Below are 23,359 nucleotides of genomic sequence, written 5' to 3'. Positions count from 1 at the left end.
TGTTTGGTCTCATAGTGACGCTTAACGTTGCTCCTTTTTATTAACGCCACAGTTTCACAGCATATGAGACACAGGTTTAGAACTGGCGGCAGGCAGGACGAACATGTATTGGTCCGTCCATTCATCTTTAAAAGTTCGGTTTTCACTGTCTACTTTTCTCAAGCCATCCCCCCCCCCCTCTATTCTCTGGTGCTGAAAGGTAAACAATCGATTTGATTGGCTTGGCTATTGATGACGTTTCTGTCGTATAACCTAAATTAGCTACGCATGCACGAATGATTTATCTTTTTATTAGGCCTAATATTATAATTATAATTATAATATAATTCTCACGGGTCCGGGCATAACCGTCACTGGGTCCGTGCCCGGACCGCGGTCCGCCATTTGGTGACGCCTGCCATAGTGTATAGCCATAACATATTCTCTCCCACCATTGCCAACTCATCACACTGCTCATTTCATTATTATTTTCATCTTCATGATTATTACACCTTGCATTTACTCTGTAGATAGCAGTTTAGTTAATAAACTCCTTTATTTACACCCAGTTGTTGTCCTGTTGTATTCTTTTGACGTAGAGACTGGAGATCCATTGAATCGAGAAGTCATGGCTTCTGATATGAGATGATAAATTTATCAATGAAGTAATTCATTGTTGTCCTCCCAGAGGACTGGTGCCCCATTTAGAGTAAATCCTAAAATATGGCTTAACGCTGCATGTGTGTGTGTATTGATGTGTGGTTCTTTGCGTGTGTGTACATGTCTTTCTGTAATTGTGAGGACAATTTTGTTTAAAAACCATTATTGTGACAACCAACAAGGGCCGTTTGAAGGTTAAGCTTAGGCAATTCCCAACACCACACACACACATACATTGAAAGACACACAAAGTCCATCACCATCATATGGATAGTAGTTCCTGTATAAGTGTTAAGTGACTGTTTGATCTCTGTGATGTTTACAAACACACAGACACACAGAGACACACACACACACACACACACACACACACACACACACACACACACACACACACACGTGCTCATAGAGAGAGATTACAGTTCATACTGGACAGTACAACAGTAAATACAGCAGCAGACATATTGAATTAACTTTGAGTTTTGAGCTACAGGAACTGTTCAACCATCATAGTAGCTCCCCCATACACTGCAATACACACACACACACACACAGATTTTCTTTAATTTTATAGTTTTATCATATATTATCACCCTATAACATGTTTTACCTCTCTCCATTTTCAAATGTAACGCAGTAACACGTTTACTCAAACATTTTAACTGACTTACTTTTTTCTTTCACTGAGAACATTTTTACACTGTGATTTACTTCTGATGTATTAACACTAATAGTGATGCCGTTCACGTGCTGACGTCAGTGTGGTGTCTCATCTCCAGTCAGTTTCTGTTACTGTTAGAATATATTGCTGCTCTGTCTGAACACAGTTAATGTTGCTGTTTTCTTCATCAGTGTCTAACTACCTGCTGCACATTTAAACTTACACTAGTTCTGCTCCAGCGCTCAGAGCTCTCTGCTCCTTTTAGTGACTTTCACTTACTCAGCAGTTGTTTACATGCTGTTCAGATCTGTCTCTGAACTTTAGCGGTGTTGTTGCAACTTCATTGTAGAGGATTGTGATATTTATTGCATCTTCAGCAATGTCTGCTGTCTTTAGGTACAGCTCCACTTTTTCTGTCCTGTATCACCCAGTTTGTCTCATTCCGACATCTTTTACAGTTTTTGAGGAAGTGATGGGAGTACCCTCCACCTCTCCCATTGACTGCAATACAAATTCAGGAGCAGGTGTTACTGGGCAGAAATGGGCAAAGCTGATAATGATTAAGAATTAATCAGTTTAATTAGCCAGCCTTTTAACTCAGGTATGAGAGCAACTCTAAGATAAATCAACAGTGTATTTGCGTGAACTTGTGTGTGCGCGTGTTGACGTGTGGTTCTTTGCATGTGTGTTCACGTCTTTCTATAATTGTGAGGACAATTTTGGTTAAAAACCATTATTGTGGGGTCATTTTGGCCGGTCCTGACAACTTCAAACTGTCGTTTGAAGGTTAAACTAATGCAGTTCCCAACACCATAAAGACACAAAAACTATATCACCACCATATGGATATTTCCTGTAAAAGTATCTCAATCTGATAACAGAAGCTTTTTGGAGGCTCTGTGGTAGACAGCTCTACTGCCTCACACAACAATACACACCCACCATTTGATATTAACCTTCAAAATAAGAGTCTCAACCGGGTAAAAAGAACTTACTGGCGGTTCTGTTGGGCAGCTCTACTGCTACACACAAACTCATATGTATTGACAAAAACACCATCTCCGTGATTTGGATTAAGCTTCAAAATAGGAGTATTAAAAAAGGTTAGAAGTGGTGCAGTGGGTTGAGCAGGCGCCCCATATGTAGAGGCTACAGTCCTCGCTGCAACAGGCCCCGGTTCAAATCCCACATCGGATGGCCCTTTACTGCATGTTATTCCCCATTTCCTGTCTCTCTCTATTACCCTGTCCAATAAAGGCACAAAAGCCCCCCCCCAAAAAAAAAAAAAAAAAAAAAGTTAGAGGTAAGGTAGGTCATAAAAGTTTGATCGTAGAAGCTACCGTCTATATGGGGATATGGTGGTATAGCTTTATTATAACTTCTGTTAGGGCATGTACATGCGTGTATACATGTCTTGCTGTGGTTGTAGGGGAGGTCATTTTTGCCAGTCGTGACAGCTTCAAAAGGCTTTTTGAGTGACACCTGCAGTGACTGAGGTCAGTGTCAGGATAAGCCTCTACGACATGAATGAAACTGACAGCAATGTCCTTTGAACAGATTGAAACGTGAGGAGTGAAGTACATGCACCAAGCAGCCGGCACATTCAAAATTTCTCCTGGAATTTTCTAGTTTACACTTTACTATTTCCAAGAGGACAAAATCTGTTGGTTGCCACTGAACTGGATCCACAAATTCACATCACTGTTTTCCTGCGTGTGTCTTACTGTTTCTTCAGCGTCTCCACAGATTTCTTCTCCATCTCCAGTCTGGCTGCTACCAGCTTCTTCACCTTGGCCTCAAACAGCTCAGCTCCCCTTAGAGATAGAGCAAGGTAGAGGAAGAGAACGTGGCTTTACTTACTTTTAGCATTATGTTCATTTTATCATTGCTGCTAGTGTTTTTAGTACATCTATCTATTTGATAGAGACAGTGCCATTTTCAAAACAAGGCATGATAATACTCTGTTTCTCAGAGAGTTTATAGCTGTTTAATTCTCCACTGCTGTCCCTAGTTGGGCTCTTACATGTATAATGTCATTAAAACAGTCAATAGCTAAAACACCACAATTGATAATATCCTACAATTAGTAAAAGTCTGAAAAGAGAGAAAACACAAGCTAAAAATACTCAAACAAAAGGTAATTAACAAAAGATACAATAAGCTAGAAATGAATACAGCTCTGGTTTGTTTTAACACTGAACCCTTGTTGTAAGTGAAGCTTAGCTACTATTCTCCCTGTCTGGTATCTTCGTACAGTTATGATATTGATCATAACATTTAACTGTGTTGTGCAAAAGGAAAGAACTATGTAAATTGATGCCAATTATTTCCAACTATTTGCTAGCATAACCAAGAGAATGGTCCAATAATAACCACAATATGAATAAATTGAGTTTCTCTTTCTAGTAGTTCCTGTTTTCCTTATCTGTAAAATGCACAGCAAAAGCTAAACAGCTGTGAATAAATTCTGCTTCAACCAAGGAAAGTTAGACTCCTAGTTTGAATTTCTGCAGATTAAAGTTTCAATTTTGAAGCATGTACCTCTTTCTGTCATTTGTAGCCTATTTCTATTTGGAAAGGGGAGGTTGATGAGCATGTGTGCAGTGCAGACCTGGAGGCCAATATCTTAGAAGATTTGAGGTCAGACACCACGTAGAGAAAATAGTAGCTGAGGAAGACCCTCCTCTGAACCAGGAGGACAGTGAAACAGATCGCATCCCAGACGATGCCGGCCTCGCCCTCTGGCAGCTCACACTCATCGTCAGGCTCAGCTGACACACACACACACACACGATAGAAGACAAGACTGTTAGTTGATATAAATAGATGGTCAATAAAGTGTCAGTTTGGAATTCAACATGAACTCTAACACTGACTTTAATTTTAACACTAATGCGCAGACATAAGATAACACACGTTAAACTGCTTTTCACAGTATTGTTAAAATCTCCTCAAACACACATTTCAGTCGACTAACAAACTATTTGAATTTGACTTTAACTCAAAAATAAAAATAAAAGCAAAAACCCAATGAACCCATAAAATGTACATTGTGAAAACTATGAGCACACAATGACCCTGGATTATAAAAAACAGTGACAGCAAAGTATGTGATACTAAACTCTCATATTCAAAGCAAATAACATCTGAAAGCTTTATGACAGCAGCAGTATTCATGTGATATAAAACACGCTATACACTATAAACGTTAATTTTCTTTAAAACACACCACACATTATGTATACAGACATACAGAAGATGTCAGTCACTGTTGTCACAGACACTTACGGACGTCGTAGCCTTTGATGGTGCAGAACATGCTGAAGGCCTGAATTAACCAGCAGCCGTTCTTCAACAGACTGTCCAGGTAGCCACAAGAACCGAGCTGACCACAAAAAGGACAGTGAAGGCAGAGACAAGCTGTTATCAGCACTGTAGAGCCCGACAAAGCTAAATAACAGTAAACTGCTGCATGCCTTAAGTTATTCTGTACACACACTTCTTCAGTGTGTGGTAACTCACAGACAGCAGGTTCTTCATGGCGATCACAAAGCAGGTGTAGCCGATGAGCCAGTCCCACAGACGCAGGATGTACCTGACGGGCTGCATCAGAACGCTGCCTCCGAACAGCATGAAGTAGAAACAGGCCACCAGGTAGCCCAGACAGAAGATGTTGATCCGAGTTGTGCCAGTGATGAATATGAGGCAGAGCACCAGCCAGAAGAAATAGCTGAACACAAACACCTTCACCATGTCAAGGTAGCACCTGAAGACAGAGACATTTTACAACATAACACAAAAATATATTTAAGTTGTTTCTTATCTTTCTTGTTGTCACGGAGCCGATGAGGCAGGGGTGAAGGTGAGAGACTCAGATGCGGAGGAACCAGCGTCAAAGGATTTATTTAAACCAAAGTCCATACATGAGCCGATGCCACCGACAAAGCACACACCAAACATCTTCACCAACAATGATCCCACAAAGACAAGACAGTACAAGGGCTTTTTAAAGGAACGGAACTGATTAACGATGGAGAACAGGTGGGGAAGCAGACACAGGTGGGACACATCAGGGATGATTAACCAAAGGAAGCAAATCTAGAACTCAGACACTGGGGCGACATGACTATCAAAATAAAACAGGAAGTGCACGGGGAAAAAGAGCACAAGAAAGGGAAGACTAAACCAGACACCAGAAACACCCAAACCAGAAACACTCAAAACCCAAAACACAGAAAACCAAACAAAGAAAGTCCAAAAAACCAAAATCCTGGAGCCTCCAGGCTGAGACCATGACACTTGTCTTTTCATACTGTGAAAAATAATACAATAATACAAGAACCAGAGATTCCCAGCTTCCAACAATTCCATATTTTTCTGTATTTACAGAAAAGAAAAACAGGGTTTTGGGGAGAAGAAAGTTATTTTTTTCGTCTGTGTAAACGACCTCTGAGAGGCAAATGAAAAAATAAATTTTTTGGGGGGGGGGCAATCACAAGTTTTTTTTTCTTTTTCCCCAGAAAAAAAAAAAAAAATCTTACTTAAAAAAAACTTAAAGTTAAAGGAATAGTTTGAGATTTTGGGAAAATACATTTATTTGGTTCTGTGGCTGGAGATAGATCAGTGTGGTGGATGTGAAGCTACAGCCAGCAGACAATAAGCTGGTTTTAACTTTGTCTCTGTTCAAACTTAAAGAATACAGATACTGCTAACACATTCAACAAAAAGTAAAAACTGAAACTTTTTTGATCAATTGATTATTTGATAAGTCATTGGAAAAAATGCCCATAGCAGAGAAGTAGAAAATCTCAACATTTGAGAAGCTGAAAACCAAAATTCAGTTTTGCTTATAATGTAAAACAACACAGCGTCTTTAATGAATATGACTGATGTCAAATGTCCACTGTGGAAAGTACTGACTTTATATGAGTTTTGTCATAGTAAAATATATTCTGTTGACAGCATGGTGGTAAATCTGCTGCAGAAAGTGAAATAAAACCCATAAACAAAGGCACTGATATGTCATGGAAATGGGAGATGTCCATGAGTGCTTATCCAGCAATTTGACTTTACCAGAACAGCTTTCATGAGTCTGACAGCAGACATAAGTTAAGATCTAATTCAACTCATTATGCTTTTTGCATAATTATAATTATGCGACCACAAACCAGCGTGATGGGTTCCCAATCCTCGACCTGCAGTTTAACCCACAGAGCAGGAGGCTGTTTGAAGAGATGCTTGACTATATAGTTTAGGCTTTTTCCTGCACTTATTCTATAAAGCGTCTAAAAATTTAGAGTTTGAGGGTCAGGCATGTGCTATATGCTAAGATGATTAATTAAACGTCATATTCTGATGTATAAATAGCCATGAAAAAAATCAAATTGACATTCAGACCAAGACAAGATTGAGACATAATGGACACAGAACAAAGACTCTGCTCTTTGTTTAATAAATACTTCTCTAGAAAATGGAGAAGATAAAAAACAAAATAAAGAGCTGAACAGCAGGGTTAGTGTTTCTGACCTGCAGTGAAGGAAGTTATTGACGGGTATGAACTGGTTGAAAGAACAAGGATCCAGACTCCGGCTGATCTCGACGTTGTCTCCAGCCAGCAGTCGCACCGCTGCACGGTTCTCCTCCTCAAACACCTGCCACTGCAGAGACGAGCACAGCAGCAGGAGGTGGTCGTCTGCAGGGAGGAGGAGAGGAAGGGCCGACTGACATGAGACCGTACAGAAGAACAGAGGAACAGGAGAAGGGAAACAAATAAAGGAAAGGAAGATAGACTTACAGAATATGAAAGAAGGATTGGGTTTCATGGCGAAGTCAGGCAGGTAAAACCACTTAATAACATTCGAGGTCAAAGGTTGAACTGCAGTTCTCCAGGGGTAATCTGAGAAGGAAATAAAATAGAGGAGAATATAACAACAGAGAATGGGACTTGTATGCAATGTTTTTGCAGTTAAATCTTGTTGTGTTGTGTGCTGGAACAATTCCTTCATTGATCCAAAATTACCAACAGGTTCAAGCTTGTCCATTGTCAGGATGTTGCTGCTATTCTCTCATTTTAAACTCAATATCTTTGGATTTTGGACAAAAAATAAAACTATTTGAAAACACCACCCTGCGCTCTGGGAAGCCGTGATGGGCTTTTGTTAATATTTTCTGAAATTCTATAATCAATTAATTCAAATTTGACAGATTAAATTGATAATAGTAATATTGGGAAGGTGCTTCTTTTTCAGTTTATGCTGTTGAATTTTACATCTTTCATGCTATATGTTGATAGCTGTGGAGTTTTTGGACTGTTTTGTGATGACATCTCTCATAATCCATAATTGTATGACACTGTAAATCTCTTCATCCTTGGATTTTCTATTTCTGGTAAGTAATTTTCTGTGAATAGCACTTTTGTCTTGCTCCCCAGTTCCTCATCTGTTTTCTCAGAGCTGTTGCTTTTTATGGATATTTAAAAGCATCACTCTTTTCAGGAAGTGGATATAAAGTACAGCTTTAGACAGAACTACCACAGATTATTAAAAATGACATACCAACACAGAGAGCTGGAGGGATGCCAATGCAGAGCAGGTACTGCAGCACCATGAGCCCCGCTGTAAAGCAGCAGTATTTAGGCCACACCTCCCCGATTGCCTTCCTGCGTCGCCGTGAGAGGACAGCCAATAAGGCACAAGAATGGAGTAGGGCATAGAAGTCCATTCTCTGACCAATCACATTGACTGCCACAATCAAACTGATCTAAGAGGAAAAAGTCAATGTCCGATATGTTAGTTCAGGTACACATGAAAAGGTGTGGACACACACACACACACACACACACACACACACACACACACACACACACACACACACACACACAGTTAATTCCTTAAAAAGTACCTCCAGTCCAAATTTGTAGAAGCAGAAGTTTATGAAGTACTTGATGCATGGCAGAATGCCGTGGTCCAGGTGCTGCCGTGTGACGCCCTGGAAGATGATGCTGAAGGGGGGGGTTTTCAGGTCGTTGTGGAGACGGAAGTAGAGCTGGTGCCGATGGATAGTTACCTTGAACGCCAGCAGCCCCAGCACCATCAAATGGTTCTACAACACAGAACACAGAAATTATCTTCCTATAATATTAAATATGGTTAAAAATATTAAAGAATGTTAATAATTTGATTATAATAAGGTTAACAAAAGGTTTGTATGGTAATGTTTGTAATGTAATGTTAATAACAATGTGCACTGTACAAACTTCGGCCTGTTTAATGTCGTCATTATTAGTTGTAGCTTGTCAGCATTACTCAGACCCACTATACAGAATATTATATATATATAATAGTATTTTATAGGCAAAAATAATTCAAACTCTTGGTCAAAATCCAGGAGTGCTGTATTAAAACTGGAATTAGGAATTGTGGATTGTGTTTTCATATTGCTGGTTATAAAAAGCTATCAAAAGTATTTGTTGTACCTACAGTAAATGCATAGGTGAGTATGTCAGCGTTTGAACCTGGTTGTGTGAACTTCCTATTATATAATGGAATGCAAAAGCAGTTTCGTGTGACCATTATGATTTCAAAGAAAAGTCAGATGCTGAGTTTCTCTGGGACAGATGTTTCACTGTACCCTGAGACAGGGGAGGATCCTGCCCTCACACTTGAGCAGCGCTCCACACCAGTAGACGGGGTCTACGGGCTCAATGTAAAGAATAGACCTCCTGAGCAGCTCCGCCATGTTCCCCCTGAGCTCAACTCCATTTTCCAGGATTGAGCTGTTGAAAAATACCAGGCCCTGAGGTACAAAAGACAGAGGAAGGTGAGAGTCATTTTCAGCACATGCTTATGTCTAAAAATGAAGGAAGATGCATGAAGCACATGACAAAAAGACCAAGTTCATACTGCTGTTATTATCTGTCATACACACAGTTAGACTCACTGCAGTGCAGTTGGATGAGTAGTCGAGGGGTTTGATGACTTTGAGTTGGTAAAACATCTTGCACACTACCATGACGCAGGCCCATACTGCGGAGACACTGGATGCTAAAGGTTGTAACCGTGGGAATGGGAGTGCAAACACCCACAAAACCAGGAAGACAAAGTTCATCAGAGACACCTGTGAAAATGGAAATCATAACGTGTTCCTTCCAACAATTTTTCCAAACACTGAATTCTGTGGTTTGAATTTCCTGACTTGAATAAGTTACAGTTATTCTCTCTATCGAATACATCAACAAAGTTATCAAAGTCTAAATATTTTCCAGTCCAAACATCCCACCTCCTGCAGTGACACCCAAATGATGCCGGAGGAAACGATTTTGAGGTTGTGGAGTTCCAGCAGTCTCCAGCTCAGCTCCTGGAGCTTGAGGAGTCCTGACAGAGCGTGAACCATCAGCAGGCTCACCCGGTCCACTATCACAATCCACTTGCGTTCTTGACTGCTGGGTTCATTTCCTGGGAGGAAGAGAGAAAATACCATAATTTAACAAGGGAAGGAACACACATAATAGCTTTTCTAGGTTTCATACAATGATTAATGGAAAGAATAATCTATGATACACAAAGATAATTGTGTGACTTAAGAGAAAAACATAACCTAAAAAAGTTTAAAAGAATGGCCTCAAACTGTGAACAGTTTTTTTGTTGTTTGTTTCCCATGATTTTATTAGAGGCAAAATATTTTATGAAACACATCACCATGTGCATCTATGTCATCCTGTAAATATGAAAATATAACTGCTTGTAACTGGAAAAGCTTGAAAGCAGAGTAGTTTCAAAGTAAGTTAAAATGTCTGTGGCAAAGGCACTTGTCTCATAGATCTCAGTTGGATGTCAAAATACCAATTACTACCTAAAATTCATCATCCAAACCCATAAAAAAGTAAGACCATGTGAATAGCACCAGCATGTGAATAACGTATTCATATAAACAACACATTCTTGTTGGAGGACAGCCCATCACGACATAAAGCCATATCAGTTATTCACCCCACTCCTAACTGACCCACCAAAATGAGACTGAAGAGCCACTTGGTGAGCTGAAGTTACCCTCTCCTGATGAATCCACTTGCTCCTCTCCTCCTTTATCCAGGGAGGTTTGCAGTCCGACACTGTCCAGAGTCTCCTGACTTCTCCTATTTCCCATTTGCTCCTTCACAAGCCTGCAGGACAACAGCGAGCTTTACATTCTCACACAATAATCAGAAATACCTCAATCAGAGAAATGTACAAAGACTGCATAGGACGTCAGCATCAGGTTCAGGAGACATCTATACACACACTAGTTGTAACAGGGAATGGAACACAAAAACACAAAATTAGAACTTTCATAATGTCTAAATACATAAATCATATTCATAAGCAAAATGTGTACATACAAATTGTGAGTCATTAGATTAGGACAAAAAACAAAAGTTGAGCAAGAGTCCTACCTTTTCTGTAACTTTGCAAGGTTTTCTTTAATGCTGGGAATTACATTAAAGACAGTGAGTGTTACTAACAATTGAAAAAGTCAAGTTAACAAACACACAAACTCTTATTGTTGTTCTTTGGGATTCACAGGATTGAAACACTGATTACATCTACTCAGTCCACTGTGTGAGATACAATTAACTGTGATTGGAAATTACAGTGTCTAAAATGTGAATGAAACAAATATTTGTGGAGGAAAAAATGCATCTCTTACACCTCAGATATCACATTGACTGAACTCCTGAGTTCTTCATCTCTGGGTGGAAAGATGGACAAATGAGACAGAGATATATAGTAGGTACATACAGTAACCACAGTAAGAGCTTGTTTTAATTTAACTATCATTCATTAATGGTAGTGGTTTATCTATCTTCTATTAGAATTAATTCATTTACTTGTCATATCGGCCCTTTAATAGTGACAAGAGTAACTAAGTATCTGTCACTCAGAGGAGTCTTCTGTAATGCTTTAGTACTTTTTCTTGACTTGATATTTTTATGTCAGGTGACAGTATCTCTACATGAGTAGGATGGTTTTTCCCAGCACATATTCTTCCCATCTCACCTGGAAGCCTGTCTGACAGGTACATTGTCGAGGTCAGTGAGAGTCAGGAAGTCTGAGTTGAAGTAATGCAGTTGGAGGATACAAGCCAATAGAAACGCAGCAGGAAGCAGAATTCGCGCAAACAGCTCCACTGTGTCATACTGCTCCAAACCCAGGTCACGAAGTCTAGATGTACAAAGAGAAGAAACAATATGATAAAAAGGCCAACGCTGGTCAAAGTCTTTTTTTCTTAGGAAGGTTCAAACTGAGTGAAATGACCCGGAAATATCTGAGCAGCATCATGATCAGAGCTTATGAATTCTCCTTGTTTCCCATCGAGGTTGAGGGGATTTTTTTTACTTTTAGACCTCAGCCTAAAAGTGCTGTAAGGCTCTGACAAAATGCACAATGATTTTTTTTTTGCATGATGACCAAAAAGACTCCTAAAATAATTAATAAAATGATTAACAATTCGCAAACTTATATGTGCAGACACTCAGAAACTCACCCCTCCTCTGACATGCCCATGATCTGTCTGAACAGCCCAGACACACTTCTGAACTGGTACAGGTAGATGGCTATCAACACCACCATGGAGTAACCGACCACCACAGCCCAGAACGTCTTCAGGAGCCGCCGCCACACATCATAACGGATCTGAAGAAAACAGACAAACAGACAAATATACAGAGAACTCTTCTCTCAGTCTGCAGATCTTAACATCATTATTGGCCTTCAAAGGGCCTTCAGTGATGATCACAGAAGAAACTGTGACTTTCTAAAACTCGTATCCTCATACCATGTTAACATGGGTGTATAAAAATGTAGCTGAAATTCTAGAGTTTGAGCATTTGGACGATATGAACTTTATGAGTACTATCCGCATTAAGTGGACTGTTTTTGTTTTTTCAATATTTATTTATTTAATTTATTCATTTATTTGGATTCCCATTAGCCACTACCAAGGTAGCAACTTCTCTTCCTGGGATCCACTCAAGTAAAAATTACATCATAATGCAAAACAATGTAAATAAAAATCAACGACAAAAAGGAAACAAGAAAATAACAATAATATAACAATAAATAATAAAAATACAAATAACAGTAAAACTACCGATAATGACAAGTTCCACACTTGATACAGCTCAAAAACAATAATACAACTAAAAACAGCATATACAGTGACTGAAGAATAAAATTTGGTAAAAAAAATAAAATAAAACAAAACCCAAGAAGTTCCTCATTAATGATCGTATTTAGATATTATGTAGTAAAACATGCCCTGTGTTTAGAGGCGCTGCTGTTCTGTGCCATTAGATATTTCATTAAACTCTTCTTAAATGCGAAATTTCTGATGTCAAACCATTGCATGTTTACATTCCTCTGTACAGAACAGTGCACTGCCTTGCATTCATTTTTTGAGACAGGAAGTAAAAAACAACCTCTTGATGCCTCGTATTAAAGTTGTGGCCTTTAAAATTGATGGTACAGGACATTTGGGATTTTAGACAGTGACATTTTTCTTATAAAACAAAGCAAAGAAATAACCACCCTGTCCCTCACCACTGACCAACCTAAAGGTTGTTTGCATTCTGATAATATTTCAGTTCAGAGCCACTCGTGCAGCTCTATTCTGGACTAACTGTAGTTTTTCCAAATCTTTATTTGATGCACTTCACCAGTGGGCAGTAATCCAAGTGAGTAAGAACCATGTTTGAACAATGTGAGAAATGCATTGATGCAGTAAAATGTTTGCACATCTCAAACCTCTCCCCATAGCTGCAACAGTTTTTTCACTCTGTTTTGACCACTTCAGTCTGCTGTCTAATATCACTCCAAGGAGTTTAGTTTCCTCTAACCGTTCCACAGGCACTCCCACTACAGAGTTTAAATGTGGCTTATGTTCAAGTCTAACATTATAAGAGGCATATATTCCTTTTTCTTACTCTCATAACCTTTCTGTAATTCTTTCACTTACTCTTTAAGACATAATTTATTTGAAATTGTGTGGTGGAAGTGTGTAAACTGAAGTAACTGAAATAAATGAGTGAATGTAGAAAAAACAATGTTTTGCATCTCTGAAAAAAGTAGCTATATCTTCACTGTCATAAATAACACTTCTGTCTTTATTCCTCCCACCACACACTGCAGCATGTAAAACAGCAGGGTGTTGCAGATGTTGTCCGGACAGACAGCTGATGCTATTGTGTCTTACGTCACCTCCACAACCATTAGGCTTTCTTGTAAGTGCCTGCTGTGTTTTTATAAGGTCAGCAGAAACATAAGATGGGGAAGAAAAAACAAGAAAACAGCAACAAAAAGGGCATCGTGTGTGTTTATGAGTCATAATCAATACTTTTAACTGCAAAATAACATTGATAAGCCCTTAGACAGTGTGTGTGCGCGTGCATTCCCAGAGTTTATATAACAGCTAAATGCGTTCTGATCCTTTTTATGCACAAACAACAGCTAAATGATTCATAATGATAATTTAGGAGTCAACCCATTAAAGTATAAGATCAACCTGACACCGAAGTGGCTTTGTGAGTGATGCAACAGCATCTCAACTATAAGCAGATTTCCTCTCCACTTACTGACCCCTGGAATCTAAATATCAAATTTCCATCCTTCATTTACTCTGCTATATGTACAGTACATAGTCAGAAAATACATGTATACATAAAAGTCAATCTTCACACCAAGGACTAACATATTTACTGTTCAGGATGCAGGATTTCCTATAAATGGTGCTTTACTGGAGGAGCTGAATAACTAGAGTCCTATATCAGTGCACTTCATTTCAAATGACAAACGTTGTTTGTTTAGAAGCAGCCAAAAATGACTAACCTGATAGAGGACAACACAGAAGAGGAACAAGACAATATAGAGGATCTTGTACACGACCACCTGCATAAATGAAACATTGTAAAGATTAGGTCAATTTGAAATGGATCGAATATGATGGGCAGTTATTGCTATGTATATTATTTGCTTGACATGCTAGAATCTATTAAAGATGACATGGACAACAAGATTACTGGAAAAAGTCCTGGGGCTGCTATAGAGGCATAATCCTAACCGCAATAGCCCAGGTTCGAGTCCAACCCATGGCCCTTTTCGCCATATCATCCTCTCTCTCTCTCTCTCTCTCTCTCTCTCTCTCTCTCTTCAAAAGCCACAAATGAGCATTGAATAACAAGTCCCAGCAAGGTTCATCACTTTTTAGTGTCCCCTTGAAACACTTCCTGTTGTGTTGTAGGACTGGATCGGCAGCATGTTTGTGTCTTTGCATGTGTTTTCTGAAGTTGCAGTGTGTTGAGCTCTCAGGGCCATCGTACTGATGGCATTACAGCAAATTTAAATCATTGTGAAAAAATCCTCATCATCATAACAGATGAAATTGTGACAATAAGGCAAAAGATTATCAAAACAAAGCCCTGAACCCCTTAGCAGAAAAATTCAGGCATGCAATTTATAATGCTATTGGTATTATTATGAAATTCACCATAGCTTCGTAACTTCATATGAAGCCCACAAAACTGCTCAGAGATGAGTGTTGGGGAAGTCTGAATACAAATGTGTCATAAATGGGACTTCTCCCACACTTAGTTTTTAAGTCTGTCAATAGATACCTTTCCAGAGAAGCTGACCACAAAGAACATAGAGCAGCAGAAGAGTATCCAGTATTTCACCAGCGTCCCTTTCACTCCTGAGATCACCATCGCTACAAGAGGTGATGGCTGATTTTCCTCCACTGACATGACAGACAAGAAGGAATTGAGAGACAGAGGGAGAATATACAAGTGAACAGAGGGGGAGCAAGGAGACATTTTAAAATTTTCATCAAACTGAAGTCTGTTATACATGTATAACCTGTCCACATGTCAGGATGGTTTTCATGAGTACACAGATCTTCCATTACTCCAAACTAAATGTTATTCTCTAAAACCAAAAGCCATACGCTTTTTACAAAAACAATCCAAAAACAAATTACGTGGCACGACTTTGACTTCATAAAGAGATTCCTCCTTTAAGCTCTGCTCCTCCTGTCGCTCCTTCAGCTGCTGACGAAACATCAACCAAAAGCTGAAGCTGTAGAAAACCTGCAGCACACACAGTTTATCATGAGTACAAAAATGTGGTGTAAATGCATTGTTCTATCATCTGCGATAGTGAACAGTTAAATTCTGAATAATATGTGTATGACCAAACCAATATAATGTGGTGAGTAAAAGAAAAAGGTTCTTTGAACTTGAGTTGCAGAAATGATTTGTCAATGCACAGTTCTCAGACTCTGGTCTGTGGGTGCAAATGAAATGTTTTGTTTGATGCAAACCACAGTGCTTCCCTGAAAACCAATGTTCTTAATTAGTGTCTTACTATGAGTGTTGGGATCCTATATGAACAGCATTGGTTACTTTACATTCCAGTGTTTGCTCTGTGTCCTTGTCACTTGGTCAGGATGTGGTATGTTTCCAGGCACCAATATCATTTCAGAGCAAGCTCTTAGACTTTTCATAGTAGGAAAAGCACAGGTGTTACTGATGACATTAACAATGGCTCTGATCTTTTCAGTTGTGCCAGTAAAATGTCAAAATGTCTACCATGCAAAAGGTATATCAGAATTTAACAGTATACTGCCATGGGAGATGCCGATGCCAATCTAATCTGATCAGGTCACACCAGCCTACTAGTGTTTATGAGGATACGCTGTGTTAAAGCTTTATAAGTCAGTTTTTACTATTTTAAACTTCTATTGTTTCTCATTTAACAGATATTTAATATTTCAAGGAAATTTAAAAAGGAGATTTAAAGGTTTTCAGGTGCTTTAACACACATGACCTTTATATATGGAAAACAATTAAAATACTTAGATTACATCATCTAATCTAATTAAGCCAAGGCCCAAAGATTCTTGGCACAAGCAGCTATGGTTGTCTTTTTGCCTAATCTTTCAGAACTTCCCATGACCTCATGACGCCTTTCATTTACGTCAAGAAAAGTCACCTTTGCTCCCAGGTGGATGCAGGGCGCAGGGTGGTAGCTGCTCAGGTCGAAGTCCACTATCACAGCCGGGGGCAGGCCAGGGTACAGCTCAGCCCGGCTCAGGCGCAACCCGCTCAGGAAGCCCAGCACCACCAGGAAGGTGCTGTAGACGGCCAGGAATGGGGCAGACATCATGGCGTACCTCCGTCGATCTCGCATCATCCAAATTATACAGGACCACACCAGCAGGACAAAAGTCAGCCAGTTGTTGTAGGTGATGCTCCACACCTAAACACATGCATTTTGGATATAGATCAATTTATTGAAGCCAAACAGCTGCAATTAGGGTTGCCACCTTCCATGCAAAAAAATAAAGGACACCCGCTCCTTATTAAGTTATAAGTTAACTTATAAGTATTAAACAAAAGTAAAAAATATATAGTGCAGGAGAGCAGAAGGGCCATGGATGAGAAAAAAATGAGAGGAGGAAGATTTTTTTCACCATGCACCTCGAGAAAAAAAGTCGAAATGTTGAGAATAAAGTCGAACTGAGTCAGATGAAGGAATTTTTGTTTTTATTTTTTTCATTTCGAGAATAAAGTCGAAATGTCGAGAATAAAGTCAACTCCCCCTGTCACAGTTGGGACCTTTGTTGCTGCACCTGCCTGAGCTCCACACCTTCAGGATCAAACAACTTAATGAGTTGTACTATTGTGTCTCAGCCGCCTCTTCCAAGCTTGTGTGGTTTTCCTTCTGAACAGACGCAGTTTTCAGCACAATCTCTTCAAAGTCCTGATGCTGACAACTACACTGTGTTTATGAGCCAAAAGAGAAAGAATTTCTTTGTTGCTAAAGGCGATTCTGAAGTACAATTTCATCAGTTCATCTATACAAAAAAAAAAAACGTGCTAGGCTAAGTGGTAACGGGCCGTTGTGCCGCTGGCTTGGAGAGAGTTGGGCGGATGCTCTCATTAGCAAAGTGCCATTACGTTACAGTTACGGTGGGTTCAGTGGCTCCTTTTGATATCAGGTCACAAACGTTGAAAGAATACTGTGAATTTCTGCACCATTGTTTCATGTCGAACGGCACTGACCACAGCTAGCTGTGGCTCAGGAGGTCGTCCTTTCATTAGAAGGTGGGTGGTTTGATCCCTGGCTCCTCCAGTCCGCGTGTGAATGTATGAGTGAATGGGTGAATGTGGCAAGTATTGTAAAGCGCTTTGAGTGGTAAGTAAGACTAGAAAAGCGCTATATAAGTGCAAGTCCATTTACCATAAGTAAAGAAAGGAGCTGTGTTGCTAAGTGGTGTAGGAGCCCAGACCTACGCTCTCATGAGGACCCTGCTTAGTCTAGACAAACCTGGGGAGAATTGATACAATAATCTGGTGAGGCTTTTGAAAAATCATTTTCACCCTAAATCGAGAAAAATAATGCAATGATGATTTAATACAAGAAATAGGAAGCCTGAAGAAAGTATGAGTGACTATGTGGCAGAGCTGCGAAGGCTGGCACAGGACTGTAGCTTTCAAGATTTTTTAACTGTGATGCTGAGAGACTGTTTGGTATGCAGCATAAGGACGGATTGACTTTTGAAAAAGCCATGGAGATGGCAAATTGACATTGTGGATTTGCATGGCATGAAAGAACAGACTAAAGCAAGGGGGTCTGTGAACAAGGTGAACAAGGTGAGCACGGCCCACGGAAAACCTCAGCCAGACCAGAGGAAATGCTATAAATGTGGTGGGGAGAGCCACCTGGCTAAAGACTGCAGGTTTGGCAATAAGAAGTGCCACAACTGGGGTAAGGTGGGGCACATTAAGAGTGCCTGCAGAAGGAAAACGGGGGGAAAAGAAGAGACTAGACACTTTAAAGGGGAGAGAAACAAGCATGACAGGAGAGCTAATGCGAAGAGGAACGGAGTGATAGTGATAAGGAGGTCGTTTTCATTGTGTATCAAATGGAGGCTAGTGACATGACCATGTACAACATGAGTGAAGAAATAGTCATTTCCGGAGTTGATGGGAAAAATGCGACATATTAAGTAGACACTGGCTGTGGATTTACCATTATGTCTAGGAGGGCATTTCACAAGCTATTCACTGACACTAACAAACCCATGCTAGCCAAGTGCAGGATAAAACTGAGAACATATGGTGGTCACAGGGTGCCAGTATTAGGAGCAGCAAAGGTTAAAGTAGAACACAATGGCAGAACTAAGAGGTTATCAGTAGTGGTTGTTAAAGGTTCAGAGACAAGTCCAGTAGCACGAGGCTGGATTAAAGCTCTCCACCTAGACTGGCAACCTGTACATTAAACAGAGGACAGAGAGGACCCTCTACAGGAAGTGCTTTTTAAGACATGAAACAGTGTTTAAGTTTGAGCTACGGATGTTGAAATGCTTTTCACAGCAAAAATACATGTAGCTAGTGATGCCACACCCTGCTATTATAAGCCTAGGTCAGTACCTTTTGCTGTGAAACAAAAAGTTCTTCATCCAACAGCTTGGCTGTAAGAGCTTTACAGACTTTCAAAGAGTTACTGAAAAAGAGCAGCAGTGATACAGTGGCGACAAAGTTAAACAGGGCCTTGTTTAGCTATCGCATCACTCCACAGTCAACAACTGGACTGTCACCTCTTGAGATGATGATGGGTAGAAAGTTGAGGGGGATACTGGATCTTATACACCCAGACTTAAAACACAAGGTGGAATCGAGACAAGCAAATCAAAAAGCGTAAAGAAGACAACTTTGTGGTAGGAAACACTGTCATTCCTAAAAACTATGGATGGAGTTTCCTATACAGTGTTGCTGGGAAATGGTAAAGTTGTCTTGAGACACGTGGATCAACTGTTGAGCAGACAGGAGCAAGATCTGCCAGTTCTGATTCCAGATTTGACACATGAGTAGGAGGATGTCGTACTTCCACCTAAGACCGGCATAGGACAACAGGACATGGGTACTGCACAAATGGATGCCAAAGACCTTCCTGTTGTGAAACATAACAAAGCAGTGCATCTGGTGGTACACCAACAAAAGACTTAGTCTGACCTCAAAGAAACAGGAGACCACCAGCACATATGAAAGACTTTGTTAAATAATGGACATATCAAAGAGACAACGATAAGACATCCTTTACTTTAAGTAGTGGGGTTGTTGTAAAGTAGGTAACTCACCCTTGTATGCATTTCTGGTTCATAATTTACATGAGTCTGAACTGTTAATGGTGCCTATTTAACTTTATAGGTATGACAGTAAGAAGAGGGTTCTTGCTGTGTGTAATAACACAGGCATTACTGTGATTATGTTGTTTTAGTCACTGTATATTAATGAGTCGTTTGAATTAAAGAGGGGTGTTATGAAGTGACTGGCTGTTATGGTAGTTCGGGACCAATAGGGGGCACCAGTGCAATAGTTATAGTAAAGCAGGTGTAGGTAGTGCCATGCGCAGTAGGTGTAACGAGTGATCAGAAGTTGTTACCTCATGGTGGTTAGCATGTAATGTTGCTCTTATGTTTTGGGCAATAAAGCCAGCGCAACTGAAAACGTGTCTCTGCCTCTAATAATTGATATCCGAAGATATCATATCTGCAATGTTTCCCACCTAATTTATTGGATATTTTTTCAGCCGATGTCAACTAGTCAGCTAAACTACCAAACAACATATCAAAAATAACAATTACATGTTTTTAAATTTGTTATCAATAAATTACAGAAAATTAATACACAACTATTATGATAATTGATGAATGATTTATGTCACTTATCAATCAAAAGATTATTCCATTTCCTCAATCGTTGCTTTTCTCTTTTATGTAACTAAAACTGGAATGTGTTTCGGGTTTTGAACAGGGAAACTGTGATGTGCACTTTTTGCTATAATCAATGAAGTAGAATATAATTCACAGATTAACTGCCATAAGAATGAATAGAGAGTCATAAACTTCAGTGGTCTATAGTATTAAATAGATTTTAAATGTTATTATATTATCAGTACTGCTGTGGTTTATATCTGAACCAGCCTTATCTGCCATACTTTGACTGAGCTGACCTATGATACACCTACGCCAGAGTAATTGTTCTGTTTCAGATATATCTCTTCTCCTGTGTGGTGGGACAAGTTATGATTGCTCTAAGACTTACCATACAAACTCAAAACCTTCAATATATATAATATAATAAACTTTATTTATATAGCACTTTTCTTAACAAAGTTACAAAGTGCTTTACAGAAAGAAAAAGAAAAAAAGAGAAAATCACATGAAACAGACGTAAGTTACATAAACATATTGATTGTCCATATCATGGGAAAATAAAACACAACAAAATAAAACACAACAACATAAACAAAAGCTTTCCGAAAAATAATGTTTTATTAAGTAAAAGATAAAGATTTAGCCTGTCTGATTTCAGTGGGTGTGTAAGAAGACAAGAATGATCTGATCTTTCTGAGTTGAAAAAAGCATGACTGGACAACACTTTATACTTGTGCATCAAAACTGAGATTTGCATCAAAAATAACTCCAAGATTTCTATTTTTGGTCAAGGAAGTAAGTTCACTGTGAAGCAGGCTGGTAGAATTAGTGGGACCAAATATTATAACTTATCACTATTGAATTTTAAAAAGTTTAGGGACAGCCAACATTTAATATCACTGAGGCTTGCAAACAGATTATCAAGGCTGCTGGGGTTATTGGTTTGAAGCGGGATGTATAGCTGTGTATCATCTGCGTAAGAATGGTGAGAGATACCATGGTTCTGAATCATCTGGCTGAGAGGAAGCATGTATATCGAAAATAGTAGTGGGCCGAGGATAGAACCTTGAGGAGCACCACAGTTAGAATGGGCAACAGAGGAAGAAGCATTTGCTATGACAACAGAGAAGGTTCTATTGGGGAGGTATGAACATAGTAAATTTAGAGCAGTTCTCTTAAAACCAACCCAGGTTTCTAGATGGTGCAGGAGAATGGAATGATCAATTGCGTCAAAGGCAGCGCTTCAATAATAATCAATATCAGTATATTTACTTTACCATCATGATGATAAGGGCGCTGACATAGCTGTGTTTTTGCACCAACTGTCCAAAGAAGACCAGACCACTTGGACCTGAAGGAGGGGGAGTCTCTGTTGGACTCTTCGGGACCTCCTCACTCTTCTCCTCTATTTCTTCCCCGCCTTCAAAGGAAAGTATATAATAAAAGAGTTAAGTAAACAGGTCAAACAGAATTAGGCCGATTACTTTTTTTTTTTTAAATCAAAGACAACTCTTTGTTGAGTTGTTGAGCTGAATGTGATTACCATGTGGCGGTGAGTCTTTGCATTCATACTGTGGTGGAGGGTAAGAGTTTGTGTAACCTGCCCCTCCTAAGAGAGATTCCAAATCATTTCTATGGACATCTTGCCAGGAACTGCTCATCATTAAGATCATTGGCTGAAGAAAGAGAGCGAGCGCATTATACAAAAAAACTGTTAGAAAGTCACACTATTAATGCGTCACATGTTTAATCATAAAAATGTGATCAATCTTAAAAACATTATCTAGCAATAAAATGGCTCACCTCATCAGGAAGATACGTTTCATCATCTGTGCTGCTCAAAAGCTGAAAAAAGAAAATCTTGAGTTGGTGATGTCTTTTGAAATGCTGACATGTGACGACCAGCAGTGAAACAGCAGTAAAACTAAACTAACATGGCTGATGTTATTTTCATCTCTGGGATGAACAGTCACCGACATAACAAGCAACCAGTCCTACAATCAGCCAAATACATTAACAACATTCCTGCGACCGAACAATGCAATTAAGGAGAAAAATACCCATGTGTGTGGGTTACCTCCTGCTTATCTCCTGATATGTAGAGGACCCTGGAGAGGCTTGGAGAAGCGTCTGGACTTTCTACCGGACTCGCAGACTCCCCACCATCAACAGTATCCTGAGACGCATAGTAACCATGAAAAGCCAATCATGTAAGTTAATACACTTAAAACTACTGGGTTAAAAGTGAACCAATCTGGGGTTTTTTGCTAATTCAGTGTTGGGTCAAAAAGTGGCCGAGTTATAGGTTTGACTCAGCATGGGTTATGTTGTGGTTGGGTTATGTTCATCATTTAAAAGTTCCAATACATTTAAAATGTATAAAATTGTATAAAAATTCAATTTAAATTCATGTTTCTCATAGTTTCTTTTAGTAGCCCAAACTGTATAAAAATGGAGGACTGTGAAGAATGATGTAGCCCACAATTTCAGGGTGCATCTTCAACCTATCATGCAGGGTCACTATAGTTAACCTGATGTTATCAAACCTATCATGTATGTGTAACCCTATATAAAATTTCCTGTGAAGCACCAATATCACACTTGTGACAATGTCAGACAATATCTAACTTCTGCTTTTCCAATACACAAACACACACACACACACACACACACACACACACACACACATAAACAAACCTCCTCCATGATGTGGACCCCTTTGTGCAGCAGAGCCACCAGTGTGTAGTACAGCAGCAGCAGAACCAAAGGGTTAACAAAGTCAGGCCAGGCGACATGTGGGTGCAGACCAAGACTGTGCCGGTCTGAAGAATTGGTTCTGATCACACCTGTCATGCCGAACAGTCTGTGCAGATGGGGAACAGTGTGGAAAGGGAGAATGTAAGGCGAAAGGGTGGGAGAGAGAGAGAGAGATAGGAAGAAAAGAGGAACTAGAATAAATATGAGCTTATATGCAGTTAAATAATGAGAGTGCAAAAAAGATAAGTCAACTTGAAAATACTTATTGGGTTAATCTTTTGTACCTGAATATGTGCCTTTTCTCAGCTTCACACCCTACCCTCTATGACATTAATGTATTTTGAAAAAGCCAAAGTGAAATGGTAATAATTCCACATTTGAGGTCATTAAAGATAAATCCAGAACAAATTAGAGTTTCTTTCAGTTTACTTTTCACAGGGTCTCAGCCAAAGCATGTGGAAAATGATTTAGTGCAAGGTGTCGAGTCAAATGTTTGTACTTTCGTTGAGTAATTAACAGAAAAACCGTAGCCAATAATTTTTTACCTGTGTT

General features: G+C 39.4%; 1 protein-coding gene across 1 annotated transcript in view; it reads right to left on the bottom strand.

Annotated features, from left to right (window-relative positions):
• LOC111670807 (piezo-type mechanosensitive ion channel component 2) overlaps positions 1-23,359 on the bottom strand; it is a 48,167-nt gene that overhangs the window by 17,809 nt on the left and 6,999 nt on the right. Inside the window, exons 8-32 of the mRNA XM_087179667.1 lie at positions 22,748-22,913; positions 22,128-22,226; positions 21,854-21,895; positions 21,594-21,726; positions 21,328-21,470; positions 16,321-16,587; positions 15,308-15,416; positions 14,946-15,067; positions 14,161-14,220; positions 11,822-11,970; positions 11,335-11,499; positions 10,985-11,026; positions 10,731-10,763; positions 10,348-10,460; positions 9,578-9,753; positions 9,239-9,415; positions 8,930-9,094; positions 8,201-8,401; positions 7,855-8,059; positions 7,095-7,196; positions 6,827-6,992; positions 4,823-5,066; positions 4,589-4,685; positions 3,912-4,071; positions 3,025-3,114 (exon numbers count right to left, since the gene is read on the bottom strand). Of these exons, the coding sequence (XP_087035793.1) occupies positions 3,025-3,114; positions 3,912-4,071; positions 4,589-4,685; positions 4,823-5,066; positions 6,827-6,992; positions 7,095-7,196; positions 7,855-8,059; positions 8,201-8,401; positions 8,930-9,094; positions 9,239-9,415; positions 9,578-9,753; positions 10,348-10,460; positions 10,731-10,763; positions 10,985-11,026; positions 11,335-11,499; positions 11,822-11,970; positions 14,161-14,220; positions 14,946-15,067; positions 15,308-15,416; positions 16,321-16,587; positions 21,328-21,470; positions 21,594-21,726; positions 21,854-21,895; positions 22,128-22,226; positions 22,748-22,913 (3,426 nt within the window). The remainder of the gene's footprint in view (positions 1-3,024; positions 3,115-3,911; positions 4,072-4,588; positions 4,686-4,822; positions 5,067-6,826; positions 6,993-7,094; positions 7,197-7,854; positions 8,060-8,200; positions 8,402-8,929; positions 9,095-9,238; positions 9,416-9,577; positions 9,754-10,347; positions 10,461-10,730; positions 10,764-10,984; positions 11,027-11,334; positions 11,500-11,821; positions 11,971-14,160; positions 14,221-14,945; positions 15,068-15,307; positions 15,417-16,320; positions 16,588-21,327; positions 21,471-21,593; positions 21,727-21,853; positions 21,896-22,127; positions 22,227-22,747; positions 22,914-23,359) is intronic.

Source organism: Seriola lalandi, unplaced genomic scaffold (genome assembly GCF_002814215.2).
Source record: "Seriola lalandi dorsalis isolate HSWRI2012SDOR001 ecotype SW California unplaced genomic scaffold, Sedor1 jcf7180002054861, whole genome shotgun sequence".
NCBI lineage: Eukaryota > Metazoa > Chordata > Actinopteri > Carangiformes > Carangidae > Seriola > Seriola lalandi.
This window is presented reverse-complemented; position numbering and strand designations above follow the sequence as displayed.